General features: G+C 36.8%; 1 protein-coding gene and 4 non-coding genes across 7 annotated transcripts in view; all 5 read left to right on the top strand.

Moving 5' to 3' along the window:
- dlc1 (DLC1 Rho GTPase activating protein) overlaps positions 1 to 14,225 on the top strand; it is a 79,693-nt gene extending 65,468 nt beyond the window's left edge. For all 3 annotated transcript variants that reach the window (XM_077524010.1, XM_077524011.1, XM_077524012.1), the window contains 8 exons: positions 2,032 to 2,191; positions 3,523 to 3,730; positions 5,265 to 5,481; positions 5,832 to 5,946; positions 8,662 to 8,877; positions 10,243 to 10,460; positions 10,531 to 10,704; positions 12,129 to 14,225. In XM_077524010.1, coding sequence (XP_077380136.1) covers positions 2,032 to 2,191; positions 3,523 to 3,730; positions 5,265 to 5,481; positions 5,832 to 5,946; positions 8,662 to 8,877; positions 10,243 to 10,460; positions 10,531 to 10,704; positions 12,129 to 12,228 — 1,408 coding nt within the window. In that variant the 3' untranslated portion in view covers positions 12,229 to 14,225. The remainder of the gene's footprint in view (positions 1 to 2,031; positions 2,192 to 3,522; positions 3,731 to 5,264; positions 5,482 to 5,831; positions 5,947 to 8,661; positions 8,878 to 10,242; positions 10,461 to 10,530; positions 10,705 to 12,128) is intronic.
- A 3,825-nt stretch (positions 14,226 to 18,050) lies between these two features.
- Positions 18,051 to 18,122, top strand: trnad-guc (transfer RNA aspartic acid (anticodon GUC)). Its single transcript has one exon. It is a non-coding gene; the product is annotated as a tRNA-Asp (tRNA).
- Positions 18,123 to 19,281: 1,159 nt separating this feature from the next.
- On the top strand, positions 19,282 to 19,353 carry trnad-guc (transfer RNA aspartic acid (anticodon GUC)). The gene has a single exon. It is a non-coding gene; the product is annotated as a tRNA-Asp (tRNA).
- Positions 19,354 to 20,102: 749 nt separating this feature from the next.
- On the top strand, positions 20,103 to 20,174 carry trnad-guc (transfer RNA aspartic acid (anticodon GUC)). Its single transcript has one exon. It is a non-coding gene; the product is annotated as a tRNA-Asp (tRNA).
- Positions 20,175 to 20,606: 432 nt separating this feature from the next.
- Positions 20,607 to 20,678, top strand: trnad-guc (transfer RNA aspartic acid (anticodon GUC)). Its single transcript has one exon. It is a non-coding gene; the product is annotated as a tRNA-Asp (tRNA).
- The last annotated feature ends 3,782 nt before the right edge of the window (positions 20,679 to 24,460 follow it).

Below are 24,460 nucleotides of genomic sequence, written 5' to 3'. Positions count from 1 at the left end.
TCCACACACTGCACATGCTCATCCTACTCTTTTTCTAATCAATTAATTACCTGCACTTTCCTAATTTAAAATGAAAAATAAATGACCCCAGTAGTCTGACATGAACAAATATTCTAAATGTCATACGCAAGAATTTATTAAATGCTTTAATGTAATTATTAATGTTTATGGCTCAAACACAACCTTTAATCCACTGTCAAGATGAAGGATAATCTGCGCTCAAAAATAATAGTGTGTTTAATATGCGTAAATACATGATTAATGCAATAATTTGTTGTGATTTAGCAAAGAATTACCGCTTTAACTTTGACAGCACTTCGAACACACTCATGAATACATTCTAATATGCTAAATGCTAAAAACTTAGCATATTTCTCACATTGATATTACTTGTGTATGGGCGAGGTGAAAAAAAAATACCATGATATATCAATACATTAAAAAAAATAAGTTTAAAAAAAAAACAGTTTTTTTTGTAACTTATGATTCATCATGTCTGAAGAGCATGATTTTTTTCCCATAATACAACAGGGTATTGACTTGTGCATGCGTAAGTAATGTCCCGTGGCATTATGGGAAAATATGCTATGTCTGTAGTATTTAGCCTTCAACTACGTTCGAACGTGTTTGCGTGTATATTGAAACATAATCACAAATGCGTTCGAACGTACTCGGCAGTCAAAAATGTTCACTGAACACTGACAGTTCCACGCTTCCTTAGGCACGCAATGACAATTGGAGTCCGACTCGCAATCAATGCTGTCGTCTCCCATCCCCGTCTCAGTTTCCTCCATCTGCAGGTCATTGTATAGTGCGGTGACGGCTCTCGTCAGAGGTTGGGTTTCACATTCTTTTCCCAGACCTGTAATTGCTGGGAAGGGGTTTACATTGTCTTTTACTCGAAGGGGCAATCATTGCAGTTCACACGCATGGTGTTACCAGAGCTGCAGGCTGGAAGCGCTAACAATTATCCTCCACCTTTCCATCTCAACAACCTTTATTCTACTCAAGGTTGTCCAATTGATTTAAGTGTGCAATACATTTTATTTAGTCATCTGCATGTAGTTGTTTTTGTTTTGTTTTGTTTTTTACTTAAATGTACTCATGTGACTTGCACCAAAATTACAAGGGATATATTGATATATTTTTAGGACAAAAAAATTGAAAAATAATTTATTTTGATTCCAATTGGAAATACCTGTATACCTCTTTCAACAATGCTATACATTGTTGCCTGAATGAAAAGGGTCTACATAAAAGTTGTGAAGAAAACAGAGTCGTAATTTATGTGTTTTTCTGTGTCCATTTTTTTTCTCAGCTTGAGGTCATTTTTGAGGACAGGAATAGAACTTTAGGCTTTGGTCAAAGACAGAGGCCACTTGTTGGCGGCTGGAGCACTTCACATATTCAGAATTCCAAGTCAGGATCATAATTTGCTCCAAAAATGCACTTCTCAGAATAAGTCTTAGGCTTCAGAACGTCGGCACTGACAAAGATGAGCTTGTTGAAAATCACGTATGAGAATTGCTATCTTCTGACACCGTTGCGGAAAAGATGCACAGTCGTAAATCTGTTAGTGATACACTTAAGTGCAATAGTGCTAAACCCGAGTACGCACAACAAACACACAAAAGTGTACAAATAGTGTGAAGTGATGGAATCCTTCTCCTGTCACAGTACGGTACATCCCGTCACGACTCCAAAATCTACGTCTACCCGTCTTCCTTGCCTTGTTTATCCTCCCCGGTCGTAAACCCGGAGACAGGATTCTGCAGCCACTCAACTTGCCACCGCACTTGCACATAAAACGCTCTTACGCACTCTTTGGAAGTGTCTTCAGTCGGTGGTGCAGACTTTTTTTTTTTTCTTGAAATGAACAACCAGGACAGAGAATGTGACTTAATTGGTTGCAGACTGACTCCAGAAGTTACACTTTACTCTTGACTAGTCAACAAACGAGCAGTCATTTGCCCGTCAAAGTAAATATTGATGATTTTTTTTGTGTGTGTGTGTGTGTCTATCTTCTTGCAGGGCTGTTCCAAAGTTTATGAAGCGAATGAAGGTGCGTGACTACAAAGGCAGGAATGTGTTCGGCGTTCCGCTGCTAGTCATCGTCCAGCGCACTGGTCAGCCCCTCCCTCAAGGCATCCAGCAAGCCATGCGTTACTTGCGAAACCAGTGCTTAGACCAGGTAATGTCACACTTCCTGGACACAGCGGATTCTGCAATAATGTGCTCTGACAGCAATTTCTTCTTGCAGGAAAGTTACATAACACAAAGACTTTTGGGATCTTTTTGGAATATGCTTTTGTGTTTCAAAATGATGTCCATGTTTTTATTATTCTTCCATTCTGTCACACACATGCTGAGGCAAAGGGACCACAGTAATGTTACATCACAACTCGCTGTCAGTATAACTAAAAATTTATAAGATTAGGACTGTGTAGCTTCAAAAATAGGGGATGAGCGTTCAACAGTGTTTATTCGCAAAACAAAATGTCGTTGCTCTGTGAATTTGATTTGAAAATGTATTTTTATACAGTTTTATGTTTTTGGGATGAAACAGAATGCAGACGTCCCAAAAAACGTAAAAATGTAAAAATTGGGGGGAAAAAATGGATGTAAATATTTCTCACATAGCACTTATGTCCATTTTTTTTTTTTTTACATTTTTATGTTTTTGGGATGAAATTGAATGCAGATGTTCAAAAACGTAAAAATTGAAAAAAAAATAGACACATGTTTTTCACACAACACTTATGTCAGAGAATGTCCATTTTTGTCATTTAAAAAATATATTTTTATGTTTTGGGGATGAAACTGAATGCAGACATCCAAAAACATAAAAATGTAAAAATTGGAAAAAATGGACTTGTGTTTTTCACATAACACTTACATCCATTTTTGTCATTTTTTTTTACATTTATATGTTTTTGTGATGAAACTGAATGCAGACATCCAAAAACATAAAAATGTAAAAATTGGAAAAAATGGACTTGTGTTTTTCACATAACACTTACATCCATTTTTGTCATTTTTTTTTACATTTATATGTTTTTGTGATGAAACTGAATGCAAACATTCCAAAAAAGTAAAAATATTTAAAAAAAAAAAACAAAAAAAACAGATGTGTTTTTCACATAGCAGTGACAAAAATGAAGGTGATTTGTGCATTTTAAAAAGCCTACTTTTGAAAAAAAAATAAAATGTAAAGCTTGTACTATAGATTTTATGCCAATTCCTAAAGTTGGCTGATAAATTCCTTCACATAGTTAACACAACTTATTGTGATGTAACTATGTTGGCAGTAAGCTTGAGATTTATGGGATTTGAAAGAACTTGTATTATCCAACAGAGGAACAACACCCCAAGGGCCAATTCTTTATGTGGCTTTCGTTGGTGCCCAGATTATTGTTGATACGCAATATCAAGACTAATTATGGGGATTATCCTTCAAAACCTTGGTTGCACATTCCATACGACTGCATGACATAACACTTCCTGTATCCAATCTTTGTCCAGGTTGGTCTTTTCCGAAAATCGGGGGTGAAGTCACGTATCCAGGCCCTGCGTCAGATGAATGAGACCAGCGGGGCGGACGGCGGCGGGGTCACCTACGAGGGCCAGTCGGCCTACGATGTCGCCGACATGCTCAAACAGTACTTCCGAGATTTGCCCGAACCGCTGCTCACCAGCAAGCTGTCCGAGACCTTCCTTCAGATCTATCAATGTAAGATGCACACTTTTGTTTTATTGTGATTTTTTTACTTACTTTACTATGACTTTTAATTCGTATTGTTTTATGTCTTTTTGTAGGGGTGGCAGGCAATTAAAATTTTAATCGTAATTAACTCATTCACTAGTAGCTACTTTCACTGAAGCAACCCCTTTCACTCACAGCTGTTTTACTGGATTTTGACTGATTTTGCAAAGCCTTAGCCCACAGAACATTCTATTGCTATAAAAACATGGAACCTACCAAAAGAAAGATTAGCGTCTTCTTTTATTACGAAAAATGTATATTCTATCTGTTTCCGTTTTGCAGCGATTAGCATTAGTAATAGAATATAAATAAAGTTTTATCATTATTCACAAATATGTTTAAAAGAGTGGGGAAAAGGTTTTTTTGCAACATGGGCCTGATTGATCTCTTATACTCTGATCCACCTGCTGGCCATTTTTGTAATAATTACCATTGCTTCAAGCGGTCTCTTCAGTTCAAAGGCTGCATCAAAGCCTTCTGTATGCTCTACCATTAAAAAAAAAAATCACATGACTTCAGTAGTTAACTCATGATTGCAAATTTTACATCTGTTCTAAATGTGCAATAAAATATTTTTTCTAAGTTTTCCTACTCTTGATAACATAAAGGTGGAAAAAAATTGTTAAACTATGCAAATGTGGCTGCATCTTTTAGTCATTGATACAGTAATTTCATCATTCATAAAAATCGAGTATGATATTGATTTGTATTGAAGTCATTTTTTCTGCCATTAGATGGCATAATTGCATTTGAAGACAATGGTGACGGCTCAATGCATTTTACTTTGCATATTCTAATCCTTAACATTGGAAACTCTGCACATTTTTTAAATTGTATTATTATTATTATTACTATTGTATAAATAATAATAATAATAATAATATATATTATATATATATTATTATTATTATATTACAATATTATTAAATTACTGAAAAAAAGCCTGCTGTATTGTGTGTGTGTGTGTGTATATATATATATATATATATATATATATATATATATATATATATATATATATATATATATATATATATATATATATATATATATATATATATATATATATATATATATTTATATATTTATTTATTTTTAAATAATAATTGCTCAAGGTAGTCTGGAAGCCAAAACCCAAGTTCTTCCAGATGTTACTGCTGCCTTTTTGTTTTGTTTTTTACACCTGCGGGGAAAGAACTTCAACATTTAAAAAGCAAACAAACAAGGCAAGTGCAGGAAATACCTATGGGATGAGGTGCCATTTCACAGAATTGGTTCACGGTCCTTCCACTCACTCCAAGTCATGTTACAATACGATACATGTTTTCCTAAGGTGGAAGAAAACATGAAGCCATACTGTACATAACACGCACGCACACACACACACCGTCTCTTACATAACTGCTCGTATCCCACTTGAACATGTTCCGTCCTCCCCAAGTGTTCCCAGAAGCAGATAACGAAAGCTGACAGATGTTCTCGGTGACATCTTCCCATGCAGACATGCCCAAAGAGCTCCGCCTCCAAGCCGCCCGCGCCGCCGTGCTGCTGCTGCCCGACGAGAACCGCGAGGCGCTGCGGACGCTGCTGTGCCTGTTGAGCGACGTGACGGCCAGCGTCGGCGAGAACCAGATGACGCCCACCAACCTGGCCGTCTGCCTGGCGCCGTCGCTATTCCATCTCAACACCCTGAGGCGCAAAGAGAGCTCCTCGCCAAGGTGTGTGTATGTTTGGGTGTAATCATCACCTGTTTTATTTTAATCAGTGGTCGCCGTTGACAGTGAGTGGCAGCTTACGTAATATGTTTGGCAATACATTGCACAAACAGGAAAAGAGTCATACTAAAGAAACACAAAGCAGGATATTGTACAGTAGGGACAACAAAAGGGGAGTGCAGCTTGAGAGAGATAGATCATCTGGAAATATTACATAAATATCATGATCTCATTAAGAAAGAAACAGTTTGTTCAGCAAGTGTGGGAAACTTTTTTTTCTAGGCCTCGATCCCAATGATGATTTCCCTAATCTCACATTTTTCCTCCTCTATCTTGGCTGTCCCTTTCCTCAGGGTGATGAACAGGAAGCCGATTCTGGGAAAGCCGGACCAGAGAGACCTGAACGAGAACCTGGCCGCCACCCACGGCCTGGCGCACATGATCCAGGAGTGCAGAAAACTCTTCCGGGTCAGTCCACAACTTCGCTTCGGTTGTAGTGCTTGAGATGTGGTCCCGTCAAAAAGTCATTGACAAATTCCCTAACAAAGGGTTCATAATTGCCTGTCAGTAGGGCTGGGTTTAAAACAATCGAATAATCGATATCGAATCGATTTTCCTTTTTGAGCGTGATATCGATTCATAATATCTCTTTTCCCATAAATTAAAAAGAAAATAGAATTTTAAAGGATGAATTTTTTGGTATGATACTGTTTTCTTTAATTTACTATTAACATGAATTTAAAAGTATTTTATTACATTTATGAATGATCTGACTTATTGCACTTTATGACAATTCAGAATTTTTTTTCATTTATGTTTACTATTATTGAATTAGAATTATATAAACATTTTCATCTCATCCATGCTGACGTCAATGTTTGTGTAACACTTAAGTGATTAGAACATGTTATTTTCATTAATAAATAAATCATTTAGCCAGTTACTGCCGCTGCAAAATGTAATTTGGAATTTAATATGTGTGGAGCTTTATTTTTTATCATGTCCTTGATATTTAAGAAGAATTGATGTTTCTTAATATCAGATTGAATTGAAATGATTTGAATCGATTGAGGAAATTTGAATCCATACCCAACCCAACTGTTGAGCCCTTGAAATGGTGACAAAGCACTATTTTTGTCTAAATGAAGCTCCTCAACTCCAACATAGTTCCTTAGCAACAAAATGGCACAAAAACTGACACCTTTTTTTTGTGTGAATTATGGAGTACAGGTATAGGAAAAAAAATATATGCAAATAGGTGAAACTTAATTGCGAATATGCAGGGGAACACTGTGTAGCACCCTAGAATTTTTAATATTTTTCCTAATTGGAATTTTAACACGATGATTTAAATGGAGGTCAACGTTTGAGTTATTTGACAGTTGATTCATTTATTAAAAAAACTACTCTGCAGAGCATTCATCAAAGTAAGCTCCGCCCACTTGATTATGACTGATCCTCCGCAAAGACCTCTGGGATATGCTATAATATTTATGGTATAATAATGTAATAAGTATCATTCAGGATGTGTTCCATTACTGGTGAAATGACTACATTATTGAGATTTATTACATTTTTGATCGAGTTGAGTGCAAATTGTATGACATTTTCAGGAAATTTATGACATTATAGCGTGCTCAACAGCACAACAACAACAGGTTGTACTCTAAAATGGTGCCTCAGGTGGATCTTCTGACAGCATGTCACCTCTTGCTAAAGCTGCAATATTATTAGCAAGTCGCTGGTATCCCGGTGTTTGTCCCATCAACAAACATTTGGTTGCATAACCATTTGATCCAGTCCATGCTGCCGTTGCCGTCAACGCTGCTATGGTAACGCGAGATAAATATTTCCCACTACCGTGCAGTCCAGCAATGAGCAGAAATATCTGCGCAAGCGTTGTTGAGTGTCCACAAGGACAGAGCTGGAGCGGATCAGCGGGAAATAATCAGCCTGCTACACAATGACTAATCCAATTTCAATCCCAAACCTTGGTGCGGTCGCCGCCAGCTGACATGCAACAGCACTCGCCAAAGGGGCGGCACGCTGCGGGTCATTAGCGGTGAGCGCTTAATCAGATTGCGGGAGAGCTTCCTGTCATGCTCGCATCCCAAAGTCACTAACGCAGTTACCCAGCCAATAATCGAATTTCTCTTTTCCAGTCAAGGCTCATAAAAGGAGTCTTTAATTGACAATAATTGGTTTTCATTTCTGCAAAACCTTTGTTATGAAATTAAGAATATTTAATATTTTGAAAATGTAATAAAAAGTAATAAGAATAAACCAGAAAAAGGACATGGCGTGTTTTCATCCTCCATTTTGCAGGCCGTAATTATACTGACTGCTACCTCAGTGATGAGTGTTGCTTCACACTCGTAAGTCAGTAGTCACGTTCTCGGGAATGAAAGCAACACGTCTGTGCTGTTTTTCAGTGGAAGCGTACATTACATCTAATGTAAGAGGTTTATTGGAAATATTGTCTTTGATAAAAAATATCAAGTCAATCACCCACAATGTAGTATATATATATATATATATATATATATATATCTTTCTATATTTAGCTTTCTATATGTCTTAAAAGTTTTTTTGTTTTTTTTTACATTTACAAAAATATTTGACTTATTGCACTTTTAGACAATTCAAATATTTTACATTTTTATTTATAATTATAAATATTTAATTAAAATAAAATTTTAATTTCTCTCTGTGTGAAATCCTTAACTGATTCAATCAAAATAAATTGTGAATAAAATTGATTTTGGAAATATGGGAAACATGAATCGGTACCCAGTCGCTGTTGTTTATAATAGACATGCATGTTGTTCAAAAAGCAAACAGAGCCAGATTACAATATACACTCATTGGCAAGGTTATTAACAAAATGTGACAAAATAACTAAAACTAAAAGTGACAAAGTAAAATATAAGCAAAAGTGTTTTAGTGATATAAAACTACTACGTTTTTTATTTTATTACACACTAGTAGATTTTTCAAAAAAATAAAAAATAATAATGATAATAATTCAACTCAAATATATATAATAAAGTATTTTGGAAAAAAAAAAAAAAACTGCATCAACAAAAAAAGTCAAACCAAATACAAAGCAGCTGCAATGAAGAATGAAAAACTTGCACCTTAGTGATGACCACATGCAACTGAAACGAAACGGTCTTCCTGCAGATCCCCGAAGAGATGAATCGCTGTAGGAACTCTTACGTGGAGCAGGCTCTTCTCCCGCGACGCTTGGAGGAGCTGTCGGGTAGCGACGCCGGCCGAGGAGGTTACCGGTCGTACCTGCGCGACGGCCTCGACGCTCTCCTCAAGGAGGCCAAAGACAAGTTCAAAGGATACGACAGCTTCTCCACCCCCGAACAAGCTGAGCTGGCCTATCGCAAGGTAATTCATCCCCTCAAACGCTTTTTTTGTTCATGTTCTCATAAGGGTGCGCCTTCGGGGGCTGGATCCAACCTTCACAATTATTATTCACTATTGATGAACGAGCTTTTAAAAAGGGATCGGCGTTCAGTTAGCATGACTGCTGAGTGTAAACAGGCAGTCAAAGTGTCTTCTCCGCTGTCTCTGTTTCCTGTCCTTGTACTCAAAATATCTTGTGGAAAAGCAGCACTTCAAGTTTCCTGTATTGAGAAACGCATCCGTGTGAAACTAGCCTGGCCCTTGGCTTCTCGTTCCCCTCCCAGGCACTGGACCGTGTCCCGCTATGACATCATCACGTCTCTCACACACATGCAGCAATCTCCCAAAAGCAACATTTCCCATGTTTAGTGTGTGCAAGGTCTCTCGAAGAGAGGTTATCTGAAAGTCGCAAGGCTTCAGGATTCAACGTGCCGTCTTTATCATCTGATGGAAGGAGGGAAGCAGCTGACTTGGCTGGAGGGCACTCGGGAACACAAACGGGTCGTTGTGCCTCCAACACCTCACTCAATAAATCAATATGACACTCAACACTGCATTCACTTGCATAAGAAACTAAAACAGAACATAGACTATAGTGGATTTTGCAGCGAACACATTTGGGAACCAGCAGCTCCTCCAACATCAACAAACGTTGTTCTGGATGAATGGACCAAAAAAAAAAAAATCCCTTGCAGAAAGTCTTCCCAGATGAGTGGGAGTCTTGATGACATTGATCTGTTTTTCATGTTACATTGTTTAGTTTTATTGAGAGAGCACCAAATCATTTCACTCTTTGCATTATTCATTTTCTTATCACAGCAGTTTTCACCACAAGCAGATTTACGACTACATTACTGAATCATGTAATCCACCAATAGCATTCTACTCTTTGTACAAAAAAGGCACAGTAATAAAAATGGCAGCGGATGTTTACATTAGGTAGCACAGGTTGTGTTTGAGCAATAAACATAACTACCGGTACATGCATTAAAGTAGGCATTTAATAAATGTTTGCATATGACATTGAGAATATTTGTTCATGTCAAACTACCAGGGTCTGATTAAACTGAATTAAAAACTGATTAAATTTCTGCATCTTTAAACCAAGAGTGCCATCTAGAGGAGTCAAAAACATCACAAGTGCTTCAAGAAGCTTAATTAGTAAATTAATTAGCAAATTGGGTGTCATTTTTGGAAATTATTCACCAATCTTATGTGTTGAAAGTGGCTTGAACTGTTTGATGTAATGTTTTTTGGGGGTCTCCTGAAAAGTGACAATTTTGCAGGAACAAGTTTTTGCTCCGACACCAGACTTTGTTAATGAATGCTTCCTGTGGCTCCCTTCAGGTACATGACGGCTTCCCACTGAGGCTGTGGAAGGCGACCGTTGAGGTGCCTGCTGCTCCCGAAGAGGTCCTGACCCGGATTGTGAGGGAGCAGGCGCGCTGGGACGAGGACCTTTACGAGAGTCGCGTGGTGGAAAGCCTGGACGAGAGGACCGAGGTGTACCAGTATGTGCGGAACACCATGGCCCCCCATCCCATGAGGGACCACCTGGTGCTCAGGTAAATAGCTCGCAATTTTGACCCCCTCTCGTCATGCTTGTAGTCTAACTTTTTTTTTTTGAAACTCTAGAACATGGATGACAGACCTGCCAAAGGGGGCGTGTGCACTGGTGTCTACATCAGTAGATCATGGCGCAGCGCCCGTGGTGGGCGTCCGCGCCAACGTTCTCCTCTCACGCTATTTTATCGAGCCCTGCGGAGCCAACAAGTCCCGACTCACGCACATTTCTAGAATTGACTGCAGGTCAGTGTTTTGTTGTTGTTTTTTTTACTTGGATGTTCAAACTAGTCTCAGGTCTTGCTCACTCTGACAGCCTGAAATATTTATTATTATTATTATTATTATTATTATTATTATTATTGTTGTTGTTGTTGTTTGTTATTGTTGTTGTTTTTGTTGTTGTTGTTGTGTTATTATTATTATTATTATTATTATTATTATTATATTAAGTATGAACAGGAGAAATCCAATGAAATACAATTTTTACAAGACAATCATCTTCAGTGTGGACATGTTAAAGTGTTAAAATATTAATTTTTAAAAATTGCCTGTACAATATCAAAAGGTTTTATGATTGAAATGACATTTTTTTTAAGTCTACCATCATTACAGAACAGATTTCAACTTTGGTATTTGGATCAGTAGAACGTTTCCCTAGTACCGAAAAAAAACAAAAAAAAACTTCAGAACCAGAGGACGGAAAAATACTGACGTCCCCCAAGGCTTTCCAAGCAGGCTTTGTTTACGTTCTGTGTATTCAGCTTGTAATCTGATTGGTTCAGATTCTTAAAAGAAAAAAAAAAAAAGGAAGTCCCTGACGGTGCGCCACTGGAGGTTTCACTACTCTTGTGTCCCAGCATACTTACTGACCACTACGACGTTACCACGGCAACCCCTGCAGATTTATAGTGTCTGACATGACTAATCTTCTGTGACCACTTGCAACTCAAAGTAGAACTTTTGGATGGGATTTGCCGAACTGAACTGGATGAAGCTCCGGTGTGATCTAGTGTTAATTCCGTTAACAAAAACTAAAAAACATTTTCATCAACACATTTTTCACCGAAATAGACTAAAACCCTCATTAATAAACAATAACTGTGACAAAATCAGTATGCATTTTTGTCGACTAAAGAAGATGAGACGAAAATGTACTGGACTAAAATCTATGGACATTTTAGTTTATGAACAAAGATTAGATGAAAATTACATGTGTCTGCTAATCTGTTACGGTGACACAGTCATGTGACACAATCATGTGACACATAGTGCCACACCCCCTTTCAAATCTGCAGCTAGCGATTGCAACGTGCACAAACATTTGGGACAGACAGGAGGTGGATTCACGGTGAAAGGTTTAAAAAAAAAAAAAAAAAAACGGTGCAAGGTTTAAAAAAAAGAAAAGAAAAGTAAGTTATAGTTATAACGTAACAATCCAATTACTATAACATTCCAAGAATAATGTTAATCCGACCGCGGGCGCTAACTAATAATGCTAGCTAACTTACTAGCTCGTCGCATCGAGCCATAGCATCCTGACTAAAACTAGATGAATAAGATTATGTTTGAGTCGACTAAAAGTTGACTAAATAAAAACTTAACTAAGCGTGATTGAAACTTGACTTTTTCTTTTTTTTTTGACATGCTGTATTTGTCGGCTTCCACAGGGGTCGCTTCCCAGAGTGGTACAACAAACTGCACGGACACTTGTGTGCTGCCGAGGCGGCGCGGATTCGCGACTCCTTCACGTTGCCCGTGGACAAATGAGCCCGAAAGGAAAAAGGAAAGCCCAACCTCTATCTCGTCACATACACAGGGACAAATCTTGGTTCCTGGATTTGAAGGACTTTTTGTTTTTTTAACCATAATATTGATATTGCCATTTAAAACACCCTCTTGTCCTGCCATCCAAGTATTTATGTGGGCCAAGGAACATTGATGAAGTGGGATGTGAGGCTTTATCCAAAGAGTGCAATTGCTTCTGAGAAGCAAAGGTGACTGCATGTATAATGACTCAGCAACCAATTGAGACCAACATACTCAAGTGTACATACACTAACTACTCTTTCCACGCTTAATATTAATGCTGTCGGTATTGTCTTACATCCGTCCTTTTTTTTATTTTTTTATTTTTTTTTGTCTGTTACAACGCGTGGGAGGAAGTGCATACAATATTTATGATGTCGTGCGGATTGATGAGTGCATGGCTGAAGAAAGACGTGAATGTGCTGGCCCGGGATGAGATGATATGTGGAATGGAGAGGACACGAAGCGGTGGCTGGCTCACCAAAAGCAGCAGGAAAGCACCATAATACCTCCCTGAACGTTCCATTGCGAGGGATGTATTTGTGTTGAAGACCAATAGATGCAAGTGGACCAAATCCAAGAAAACGCACCCTTTATCTTTTCAGGCTTGTCCACAGCACAAATTGAATTGTACTTGCCTACACACGTTATGATAATTTTTACTGTCACAGTGCATGAGTACGATGGGGTATTAGGGCCACGTATAAATAGATGTTTTTTAGAGGGGGTTAATATTATGAGAAAAAAACTCGCTAATTGGCAAATATGCGACTTTTTAAAGTGGCCCATTTTTGAGGGGAAAAAAAAAATCTGAAACTTACGAGAAATGTAGTGTACTACTCGGATGTTTGTACCAATACTTTTTGGTCGGGTTTTCAAATAAGGAGATCGTAATTGCTTTAGCAGAGATTAACCATATCATGTTAAGTATTCGCACGTTGAAGCATTGGATACTGCCAGCGACGAAAACGCTTCGCTTTGCCAAGTTCCACGCTGTGAGGATCAAGCATTTAAGTTAATTTGTTAAAATGTATATTTACGTGTATGTTTATATTTCCAGAATTATTATTTACCCATTCATACATTTTGGTATTTCTTTGTACAAATAGCAAAACAGATGTCGAATCTGCTGCTCTCCGTCATTCACTTGCGTTTACCTAAAGTATGCTAGCTTCTGATTGGTTAGCGTTAGTCAGCTGATAGGGGGACATCAGGAAGTGTATGACGAGTAAAGTTTAAATTAAGAATAAATCCGTCTTTATCCTGTTTTTTAAAGTGTATTATCCACAAATGAATCCTCATATTAGACTATAGATACATGTATTTGTCGTAAGTTTGTGAGGTTTTTTTTCCCTCGCAAATTTGCCACTTTATAAAGTCGCGAATTTGCCACTTTCTATCAAATTTACAAGTTATTTCTCACAAGAATATTAGTTCATTTTTCACAGAATATTACCCACCTTTTAAAAAAAACAACAACAAAAAACAGATATTTATATGTGGCCCTAATGCGCCGTTGTAGTGACAACACAACACATTCAACATTGAAAAGAAAACCGCAAGAGAAAAGGTCCTTTTATAAAGGAGGAGATTTTACAGGTTTTACTGTAAAGATGAGGGCAGATTGCATGTTAGTGTGCTTTTACAACAAAAAGGAAGGAAGACAAGCTTCTCACTGTGTAGTTGTTCACTTGTTAACACCGCTTTATGCATACTTCACTTAAGCCATTGTCCATATCGTTCATGTAACCGTGTCTCTACCAAATAACACCTGACAACGACCGTTAATTTAAAACAAATATATTTATACCTCAAATATTTGTTTTGTATCGTTTTGTTGTATTGTATTGTAAAAGTTAAGCTCTGTTACGGAAATGGAAAAAAATGCTTTATCTTTTTTATTAATATTATTTCTGTACAGTTTAATCAAAGTGCACTATTAAATGTATTAAAAGAAACACTTTGGTCCCATTTCTGATGTAATATCGGGTGTACCGGGAGGCCACGCTGCAAATAATTCCTCATAATCTCTTCAGTAATTTGTTTGCTTGTTGCGATCCAGAAGTGGATTATTGTTATCGCCGCGTTCAAGTATGCCAGCTAAGCCTCGATTGTGCCAGCGAGGAGCTGATGGGCGACGGGTACAAGCCGCTGCCTTTCCTGGATGCTGTTTCTCAATTGCTTCTCATGTAACATGTACAGTACTTTCATATTGCACAAGTCAATGGGGTGCATTGTTGCACAGCTGCGCCAAAGCCAAGTGGCCTGGATGAGGGCACATGTAACGAGACTTGGCATAATTCGACTTCCATCATGGCTGAACTGTCCTAATTTAGATTAGCACCAAATTGTTTGCATTGTCTTTTTTTTTATATTTTTTTTTACATCAATTTGTGCATCCTGGGAACATAGTGTACCAAAGTGTCAGGTGCTGCCTGTTGTTGTCCTTCCTATTAACTTTGGACCATGCGTTCAAGCTCATGCCAAGTATGACAACTGTAACAAAGTGGCAACTTGACTGTGACAACTATGCCTTTGGGTTACGTGCCGGTACGCTCGCTCCCTCGCTCACACTTGGCCACGGGGAGCTGGCGAGGAGCCAGAGCCTCCAGAAAGCACCTCCAGTTTTTGGGCATTTCCTTTTATGTTCCTCATTAGCAACGAGCGCTAACAGCATCACGTCATCCTGAAACGCGCACGCTCACCTCAGTGGTGCTGGTACGTTGGGAGATGCGCATTTTGCGCCGGGAACCCAGACACGGAGGGGAGATTATGCAGGGCCAGATAAGGCTGACCCTGAGTCAGCATGCATTCCTGCACATTTGTCTGAGATTCAGCCACTGGAGGGTTCCCACATTGATAAATGAGCACAAACATGTGCATTCGATTGTACGTTTCTGGCCGCAGGTCATTAGAAATTCTGCTCTGAGAAAAAAAAAAAAAAAGAAGAAGAAATTCTGCTCTGACATTTACACCTTAGTCTAAACTGCATTGTTGTTTACTGCACACTAGGGGTGTGAATTGCCTCGTACCTGACGATTCGATTCGTATCACGATTCACAGGTCACGATTCGATTCGATACCGATTAATCCCGATACGAATTTATAAGTCGATTGTTGCGATTTTTTTTCATTCAAATTTAGAAAATACTAATCAGTACGCTTGTAGAGTGTAAGATTTATATGAAAATGTATTATTTATTTATCTGAAATTTCAGTCTTATAGAGGTTGTAATCTGTTTCATGTTTGAACAGCATTAAAATAAAATATTAAGGCTTAATGTTCCGTTCATATAACATTCTTCCATGCTCGTTTTGTTGAATATTTTTCCATTAAAAATGGAAGTTTAAAAATCGATTCACACACACACACAAAAAAAAAAAAGGCAATGATGATAAGACATTGAATCGGTAAGACTACCGAATGAACAATTCTGAGCTCTTAAAAAAATAAAAATAAAATAAAAAATCGATTTTTTTTATTGAATCGATTCGAGAATCGCGCGATGTAGTATCGCGATATATCGCCGAATCGATTTTTTTTAACACCCCTACTGCACACTATTTGAGGCATAACAAACACTTATAGCCAAATTTTACATCTCAAAGGCTGAAATTGTAGAACAAAAAAAAGAAACCTCTGCTTCATTTGTTTTTATTAACACACAACTAATCTCAAATTAATTGCACATTTTATATCTGTAATGTAATTCATAAAGTGAGCATGTCCACCTCCCAGTGCAGGAGTCGTGAGATCGAATCCGGGCTCCGGCCTTCCTGAGTGGAGTTTGCATGTTCTCCTTGTGCCTGCGTGGGTTTTCTCCGGGTACTCCACTTTTCTCCCACATTCTGGGAAAAAAAAAAAAAAAACATCCATGGTAGGTTAATTGACCACTCTAAATTTGTCCTAGGTGTGATTGTAAGTGCAAATTGGCTGGCAACCAAGTCAGGGTGCCCTAAGACAGCGGGGTGAGTTCCAGCACGGCCACAACCCTTGTGAGAATAAACGATTCAGATAATGGATTGATGGGAGATATAATATAAAATTAAAAGGAGTGTGAAACTGATTTGTGTTGAAATTTTTATGCCACTAGGTGGCAGTAGCATTTCATGTTTGACGTTGATGTATATATATATATATATATATATAATTATTATTATTACTAAATGTGTTGTAGTGTCTCCTTTGCACTACATCATGTGCCTTTTTGGGGGGGTTAAGTTTTATACTGATGCATATTGTCATGAGTAGATTTCCTGTGAACGAGCCAGAAATAAAAGCGATGGTATTACATGAGTCTTTGGTTTTCAGTTTAATTTAACTTCAATTTAGTGTATAGTATTATAACAGATGGTTTACAGTCAGAGACCATTCTAAGGTATGCATATTTTATGCATGTGCTCATGCAGATGATCATACTGTACATAGCATTCCATCACGTTGTGTAAGAAGAGCAGGTTTGCCTGTTGGCTTCTTTGCCACCGTGAACAGTTGAGTAGCTGTGGAATCCCGCATGCGGAATCCCGCATGCGTGCCAAGTTGCCAACTATCTGACACACGCTGTGGGTCACATAGTTGATTGGTGCTGTGCTTGTACTTCTGTTGTGGCAACACTACTAGTGAGGTGGAGCATGTCATCGTGATAACACATTGGATTTGAACTACAATCGACGCATTCAGTCGTGGAGCTTTTTCTATTTCTAACTATGTGTGGGGTCGCAATTGTCTCACATCTGTAGTCACATATACGTGCATACAAACTGACAGACAGACAGACAGACAGACAGACAGACAGATATAGATATCTACAAGTAAAGGTAACGCGTTCTTCAAAGCCTCACTAAAAATGAAGTGAGATCAAAAGTGAAATATTTGTCTTTGAAATGTGCAGTTCAAATAGACAATAAGTCTAATTCATGTAGTAATTCATTCATACTGTCAAATCTAATAATACATAACACAACGTAAACACTAACGTACATAAATGTCAACATCATGAATCTATCTATCTATCTATCTATCTATCTATCTATCTATCTATCTATCTATCTATCTATCTATCTATCTATCTATCTATCTATCTATCCAAATTGAAACAAGTAAAAAAAAAATTAATAAGTGGTCGGTATGTGCTGCTTTGAAGGCCCCTTTTTCTTTTTTCTCTCAGTTTCTTCGACCCCAATATTAGATTTGGCAGAGGCATCTTTTGTTGAATTAGTTATAATTCTTTAATTACGAAAAAAAAAAAAAAAAGTTTCCTCCTGTAAACATTATTAAATATAATTTATACATGTATTGAAGGCACGTTGTAAAATGTCTGAAGTCCTCTTGTTTATGTTTAACAAAATTAAAACATCATAAATCATGCTGTTTCTACTAAGTACTGTCTCAAATATTCTCCAATGTCGATACTATAAATGTATAGGATTGTATGCCGAGAAACGTTTCTTGGGAGGATCAATATGGTGGCCTCGCGACTTTAAAAGTCTTGGCCTATCGGCTATCCAGTCATGTATTCGGATCAGTGCGATCTTCTGACCAATGATCTGAATATATTACTGGATATACTTTTTTATTGCTACATTTTTTGATTGATTCAAACTGCTCCAACTTTAACTACAGTTTTTCGAAACTTCAAAATAAAATTTGGCTTTTGACTCATTTGAATTGTAAAAAATATAGATATATTTTCTCTCTTATTTATACCTTTTTTTTGACTGATCGTTCCGAAAAGCCCTGAAATATTTATAGAACTAGAAATACAGAATGTTATGACAGCAACTCCTCGTTAGTATAGTGGACAGTATCTCCGCCTGTCACGCGGAAGACCGGGGTTCGATTCCCCGACGGGGAGGTGATATGTTTTGTTTTCTTTCTCAGGTCAATCTATCTCAACCCAACTTGTAGAAATTCTTTAAGTATAATGTAATGTCATAGGATAGCAAAACAATAACACAAGTGATGAATTATTTTCTTTCTTGATGGATTTCTAAGCAGAGTATGATTACCTGCTTGCAGAGTTAAAAGAAATAAGTAATAAAAAATAAATAAAATAAAATAAAAATAAAAAGGAGTCGCATAAAACAAGAATGTGAAATAAGAATAAACTAAAATAATACCAACTGAAAAAAAGAGCAAAAACAAATGTGACTGTTCCGATGCATTTTGACCTCTTGGAGGGGCAGTGTGGTGCCGTGCATCCATGGCGTACACACTTTAATTGAGTACAGAAAGTTACGATTGAATTCTATTCAAATAACTCGTTTTTCACACATTGCGAAGACTTTGTGCCTTTGTGTAGTGTTATCTCACCTGTGGGTATGTATTTCCACAACATTTGTGTGTGGATATTCGTTATTTGAAGGAAAAATACTCCCGAAGTCAATGCTAACTTCCTCTTAGCATTTGAATGGGATCCTCCCCTTGCTTTTAGTGCTAGTCTTGTGATGTTTTAAAAATGATGCATGTTTTGTATTTAAATATACAGTGGATGTAATTTTTAATGCCATGTGTTTAGTTTTACAGTTAACGCCAACTGAGGTGTCATTCAGATTAAACATATTAAAGGACACTTATTGACAACAGAATAACATACGCTACACACTTGCTAGTTGTCAATGCTACGCAAGCAAAATGGTGCATTCGGGGTGCTTTCACAGCGTCTGAAACTTTGGATTTTGTCGATAACGTTTTAAGGTAAACTAATCGGCCAATTGGGCCAAATGGCCAATTGTGATCGGTGGCCGATTAATCGGTCGGGCCCTAATTACGACAGCATGAGTGGAACCAAGCAAGAAGAGCTGTGTTCCTTGTTTTTGAAGAGGGAACACAAAGCTGATCAAAGGCATCAGAGAACCGACCAGCAGTGGCAGATGTAAAGATCCTATCTCTCCACTAGGGAGCAGCAGATTTAACACAACAAAGGAAAAAAGACAAAAAAAAAAGCCGTATGAAAGTTTAAAAGATAATTGTAATATTTATATATGCAACATATTGCAACAGTAAGTATCAACTCCTCGTTAGTATAGTGGACAGTATCTCCGCCTGTCACGCGGAAGACCGGGGTTCGATTCCCCGACGGGGAGGTCAAATTATTATTATTTTTCAATCCCTGTTCATTTACAGTTATATTAAAATTATAATTGCTGAAACTCGGAATGGACATGTACTCGCAATAAACTTGAAAAATACCTCAAACAGTTCCAGCTTTAAAATGTCCTGCACATTCCTATTCCCCTGCCCCCTTCTTTTTTTCTGCAAAATGTAAAAAATACAAGGCCAAAATAAAAGTTTTAAAGATTTATTCCTTATTTCCAATTTTTTGGGGCCGGCTATATTTATTTATTTATTTATTTATTCATTTATTTATTTATTTATTTATTTATTTATTTATTTATTTATTTATTTATTTATTTATTTATTTATTTGTTTATTTATTTAAATAATCCACCACGCTTTCTTTGCTGAGCATAATAAAGATCAACAGTGCTCTCTGGTGGCCATTTGGAAAGTACATATTCACCCAAAACCAAACCACAACTCACCAAAAATACTTCTAAAAAAAAATAAAAAAATAAAATAAAAATGATTCTCAACTATTATTAAAAATAGATTAATAAATTTAAAAAAATAGCAGCAAAAATGTTTCTTTCTGTATTTCTATTACAAATAAATGTATATAAAAAAACAAGTATTAGTGTCACAAATAAGCTTTGTTTTTTGTTTTTTCTAAGGATTTCTTTTCGGTCACAGGCAGCTTTTGTTTTTACCGCGTCCACCCCTCTGCGATATCTATATGCTAACAAAGTTAATCTTACATAGTACATACATCAATTCCTCGTTAGTATAGTGGACAGTATCTCCGCCTGTCACGCGGAAGACCGGGGTTCGATTCCCCGACGGGGAGGTAACTTTTTATTTTCACCGGTCACTTCCAGCTATCGCAAATGTTTTATTTGCTAAAACTAGGGCTGGGTGAGCGCCGGTTATTGGTGATGCGAAAATGAAGCTTCATGCACCACTTGCAATATTTTCTTCCTCCTCTAGATGGTGCGCTTGGTTTAAAGATGCAGTGAAAATTTCAGCAATTTTCAGTGCACTCGCCTTTATCTTTAAACCAATATAAAATATATGATTATCAACTATTATTAAAAATAGATTAATAAATTAAAAAATAGCAGCAAAAATTATTTCAATTTTCAAAAATCAGTATTAGTGTCACAAATAAGGATTTCTTTTCCGTCACAACCAGCTTTTGCATCGTTTCCAACAACAGAGCAAAACCCTCTGCGATATCTATATGCTAACAAAGGTAATCTTATATAGCAGATACATCAATTCCTCGTTAGTATAGTGGACAGTATCTCCGCCTGTCACGCGGAAGACCGGGGTTCGATTCCCCGACGGGGAGGTAGTGTTTTATTTTCCCCATTCACTTCCAGCCATCACAAATGTTTTATTTGCTAAAACTAGGGCTGGGTGAGCACCGGTTATTGGTGATGCGAAAATGAAGCTTCATGAACCACTTGCAATATTTTTTCCTCCTCTAGATGGTGGTCTTGGTTTAAAGTTGCAGTGAATATTTAAGCAATCTACAGTGCACTTGCATTTATCTTTAAACCAAGAGCACCATTAAGAGGAGTAAGAAAATATTGCATGTGGTTCATGAAGCTCATATTTGATTTGATTCATGACTTTCTTATAATCACACTTCAATACAATAGTCACTATATACAGTAACGCAACATTTGCAAAATTACATCATGCCATCCAAACATTAAAAAAGCTTTATTACTCTATTATGAAGAGAGATTAAAGAGGCTGCATGATGTACACAGTCCTTTGGTTCAATAAAGAACACAGCTTGCTGTTGTACATGTATAATGATGGAAAGCCCGACTATGTTTTGTTTGTTTGTTTGTTTTTTGTCATAGACTAAAAGTAATAATATAAATAGACTAAAAATAATAACATAAATGTATCATAATATTAGTGCTGTCAAAGTTAAAGTGTTAACTAATTAATTAATCATAAAAAATAATTGCATTAATCATTGTATTACCACAGATTAATCACACTATTGATTTTGACCGCAGATGATCCTTTTTAGCCGACAGTGGATGGTTACATTAAAGATAAATGTTTACATATGCCGTAGGTCATTTTTTCCCATTTTATGCGAATAATTACAAGACACTTTTTTTTTTTTTTGGGGGGGTTTATTGACGCTCTGTGAATTAGATTTAATGTGACAAAGGCTTTGATCACTCACATCAATCCCCCCCGCAAAAGTGGCCATTAAATACGCCCTCTCCAAATTAGATGACAAGGGAATGTACTGAAAATACTTGAACTAAACTTGTAAATGAAAAAAAAAAAACGCAAGTTTCTCCGGCCATAATGGCACTTACCTCCCCCAAAGACATCACCAGAAAAAGGGCAAAATAAAAAGGCGATGGCCAAATTAACTCATTCACTCCCAAAGACGTATTTATACGTTTTTTAGGTTTTTGTTTGCTAGAGTTTTTGTATGAAGGCTTTGATGCAGTTTCTGAAGTGGAAGCTGAAAGCGATGGTAATAATAAAACAGATGAAGCACACTTTTTTTTTTTTGTAATAACTACTATCACTTTAAGCGACCACTTCAGGTCAGAAACTGCATCAAAGCCTTCATACAAAAACTCTAGCAAACAAAAACCTAAAAAACGTATACGTTTTTGGGAGTGAATGAATTAAAGGGGACGGTGTCACATTAGTTATTGAAGTCGGGAACACACGACCAACAAAATTAACTTTCCACCTTTTGAAAAAATATTATTCCTTATAAATATTTATTTCATTTTGAGGAAATAAACATTTAACAGATTTTGCATATACAGTAAAACATACAATTTGTAGTTTTTCGCCCTCACTCTGGTGCATTTCTCAGATCATTTTGAAACTGTCAAAAAATTTCTTCTTTACTGTTAAAACTAATTGGTATGCCTTCACATCACTGTGACAATACGTTTCAAAAAGCCTTTTATTTCTTTGAACAAGTTGCAAATGCTTTAGCACCTGTTCAATTCCCTGCTGTTTCTGACATCAACTGTTTATGTCATGTTGATAAAAATGTAAGATAATGGGCCTCCGTTGAAATTTTTTTTTAAACTCACACATGTTAAGTAAAATAGTTGAAGAACAAAATGTGCATTACTTTTTTCCCCATGTGACTCTTGTCATTCCCTGACAAAGGAAAATGTGTGAAGCATTAAATCAATCAATAATCAGCCACTTTTCTGAAATAGTTAATCGCAATAAATAAATAAATAAATAAATAAATGCAAATTCGTTTTGACGTGGAGATGAGAATTTCTGGCTCAAAAGCCAGGAACACAGGGATATGGCGCTCCAATGGGGCTAGGGGGTGCTATAGCCCTATCACAAGTTTGTGTAGCCCATTCACAGTTTTTGTCAATCGGTTTGACCAAAGTTCCGGAATCGTAATATCATTTTCACAACTGGAGCAACAAAACACAAAACGGTTACAGCTTGTATCACATGCTGTCCAACGCCTATTCTTATCCTAAAAAGAAAACTCACAGAATCATTGCTTCATACAACTCATTTATCATGAAATACCATAAGGGTTTGTATTGTTATTGTTATTATTTTTTAGATCACCCAAAAAACGTATACAAAGTGTCACTATTTTTTTGTACAACCTTTAAATATTGTAGTAAAAAATGTATGATATGCATGTTTCACCCTGTGCAACAAAGTGAACAAAGCTGAAATGTATTGATGAATACAAACTAAATGACAACATGGGTTTAATGATAGATAGATAGATAGATAGATAGACAGACAGACAGACAGACAGACAGACAGACAGACAGACAGACAGACAGACAAATAGATAAGTTTAATAGGCTGCATATATTCATACAGTCTAATAATACATAATATAAACTAAACTAAACATTAATGTGCATAAAGGTCAGCATCATGAAACTGTCACTCTTTTCAACTACGTGTTCCTCACGTGGCAAAAGTAAGAGAAAAAAAAAGCAAAACAAAATTTCAACAATCTCTCATCAGCCCCCTCAACCCTGATTTGCGGAATGATCCACAGTTTGTCATCCACAACGATGATTTTGTTTTCCAAACATCTTGGAAAGTATCTTCATGCATGGCATGGCGAATCCTGGCCTGACACTGGTCTGCTCTTATGTCATCGTCAAGTTCAATGGATGCAAAATATATGTAGCTGCAATCAAAAAACGCAACCAGGTGAGTTTTTCAGTATGTAAGTACTAGGGGTGTTAAAAAAAAAAAAAATCGATTCGGCGATATATCGCGATACTACATCGCGCGATTCTCGAATCGATTCAATAATCGGCAGAATCGATTTTTTTTTTTTTGATTTTTTTTTTTTTTTTTTTGATTTTTTTTAGGATTCACACCTTGAGCATGGAAGAATGTTATATGAACGGAACATTAAGCCTTAATATTTTATTTTAATGCTGTTCAAACATGAAACAGATTACAACCTCTTTAAGACTGAAATTTCAGATAAATAAATAATACATTTTCATATAAATCTTACACTCTACAAGCTTACTGATTAGTATTTTCTAAATTTGAATGAAAAAAAATCGCAACAATCGACTTATAAATTCGTATCGGGATTAATCGGTATCGAATCGAATCGTGACCTGTGAATCGTGATACGAATCGAATCGTCAGGTACTAGGCAATTCACACCCCTAGTAAGTACAGTGTAGAGTGAAACCCACAAACAAACAAACAAACAAACAAACAAAAAACAAGTTGTGACTAACGTCTCCTGTCATCTTTGGAGGACATTGTCAATTTATTGTTTTAAAATATTACATTTCGTAAATCTGTCGCTTCATTTTATACCGAAAAGCTAAAAAAATAAAAAATAAATACAGCTAACTACAATTCACATAAGTTGTCACACTGACCAACAGTCTGTGGTCAGCCTGGGATTGAAAAGGTAAAATGCATTTGATGTTTTTCCTTAAGTAATTATTGACATGGTAGGATGCAAACATTTTTTTCTTGAAGGAGCGTGGCGGTCAGAGTGGGATTGAATTCTAAACTCGTGATTGAAACATTTATAGACACTAAGGAGTAAGGGTGTCACGATTTCGATTTTTTATCGAAATCGATCGAAATTACGTCACG

Source organism: Festucalex cinctus, chromosome 6 (assembly GCF_051991245.1).
Source record: "Festucalex cinctus isolate MCC-2025b chromosome 6, RoL_Fcin_1.0, whole genome shotgun sequence".
In the NCBI taxonomy this organism is placed as follows: domain Eukaryota; kingdom Metazoa; phylum Chordata; class Actinopteri; order Syngnathiformes; family Syngnathidae; genus Festucalex; species Festucalex cinctus.
The sequence above is the reverse complement of the archived record's forward strand: the minus strand, read 5'-3'. Positions and strand labels throughout refer to the sequence as shown.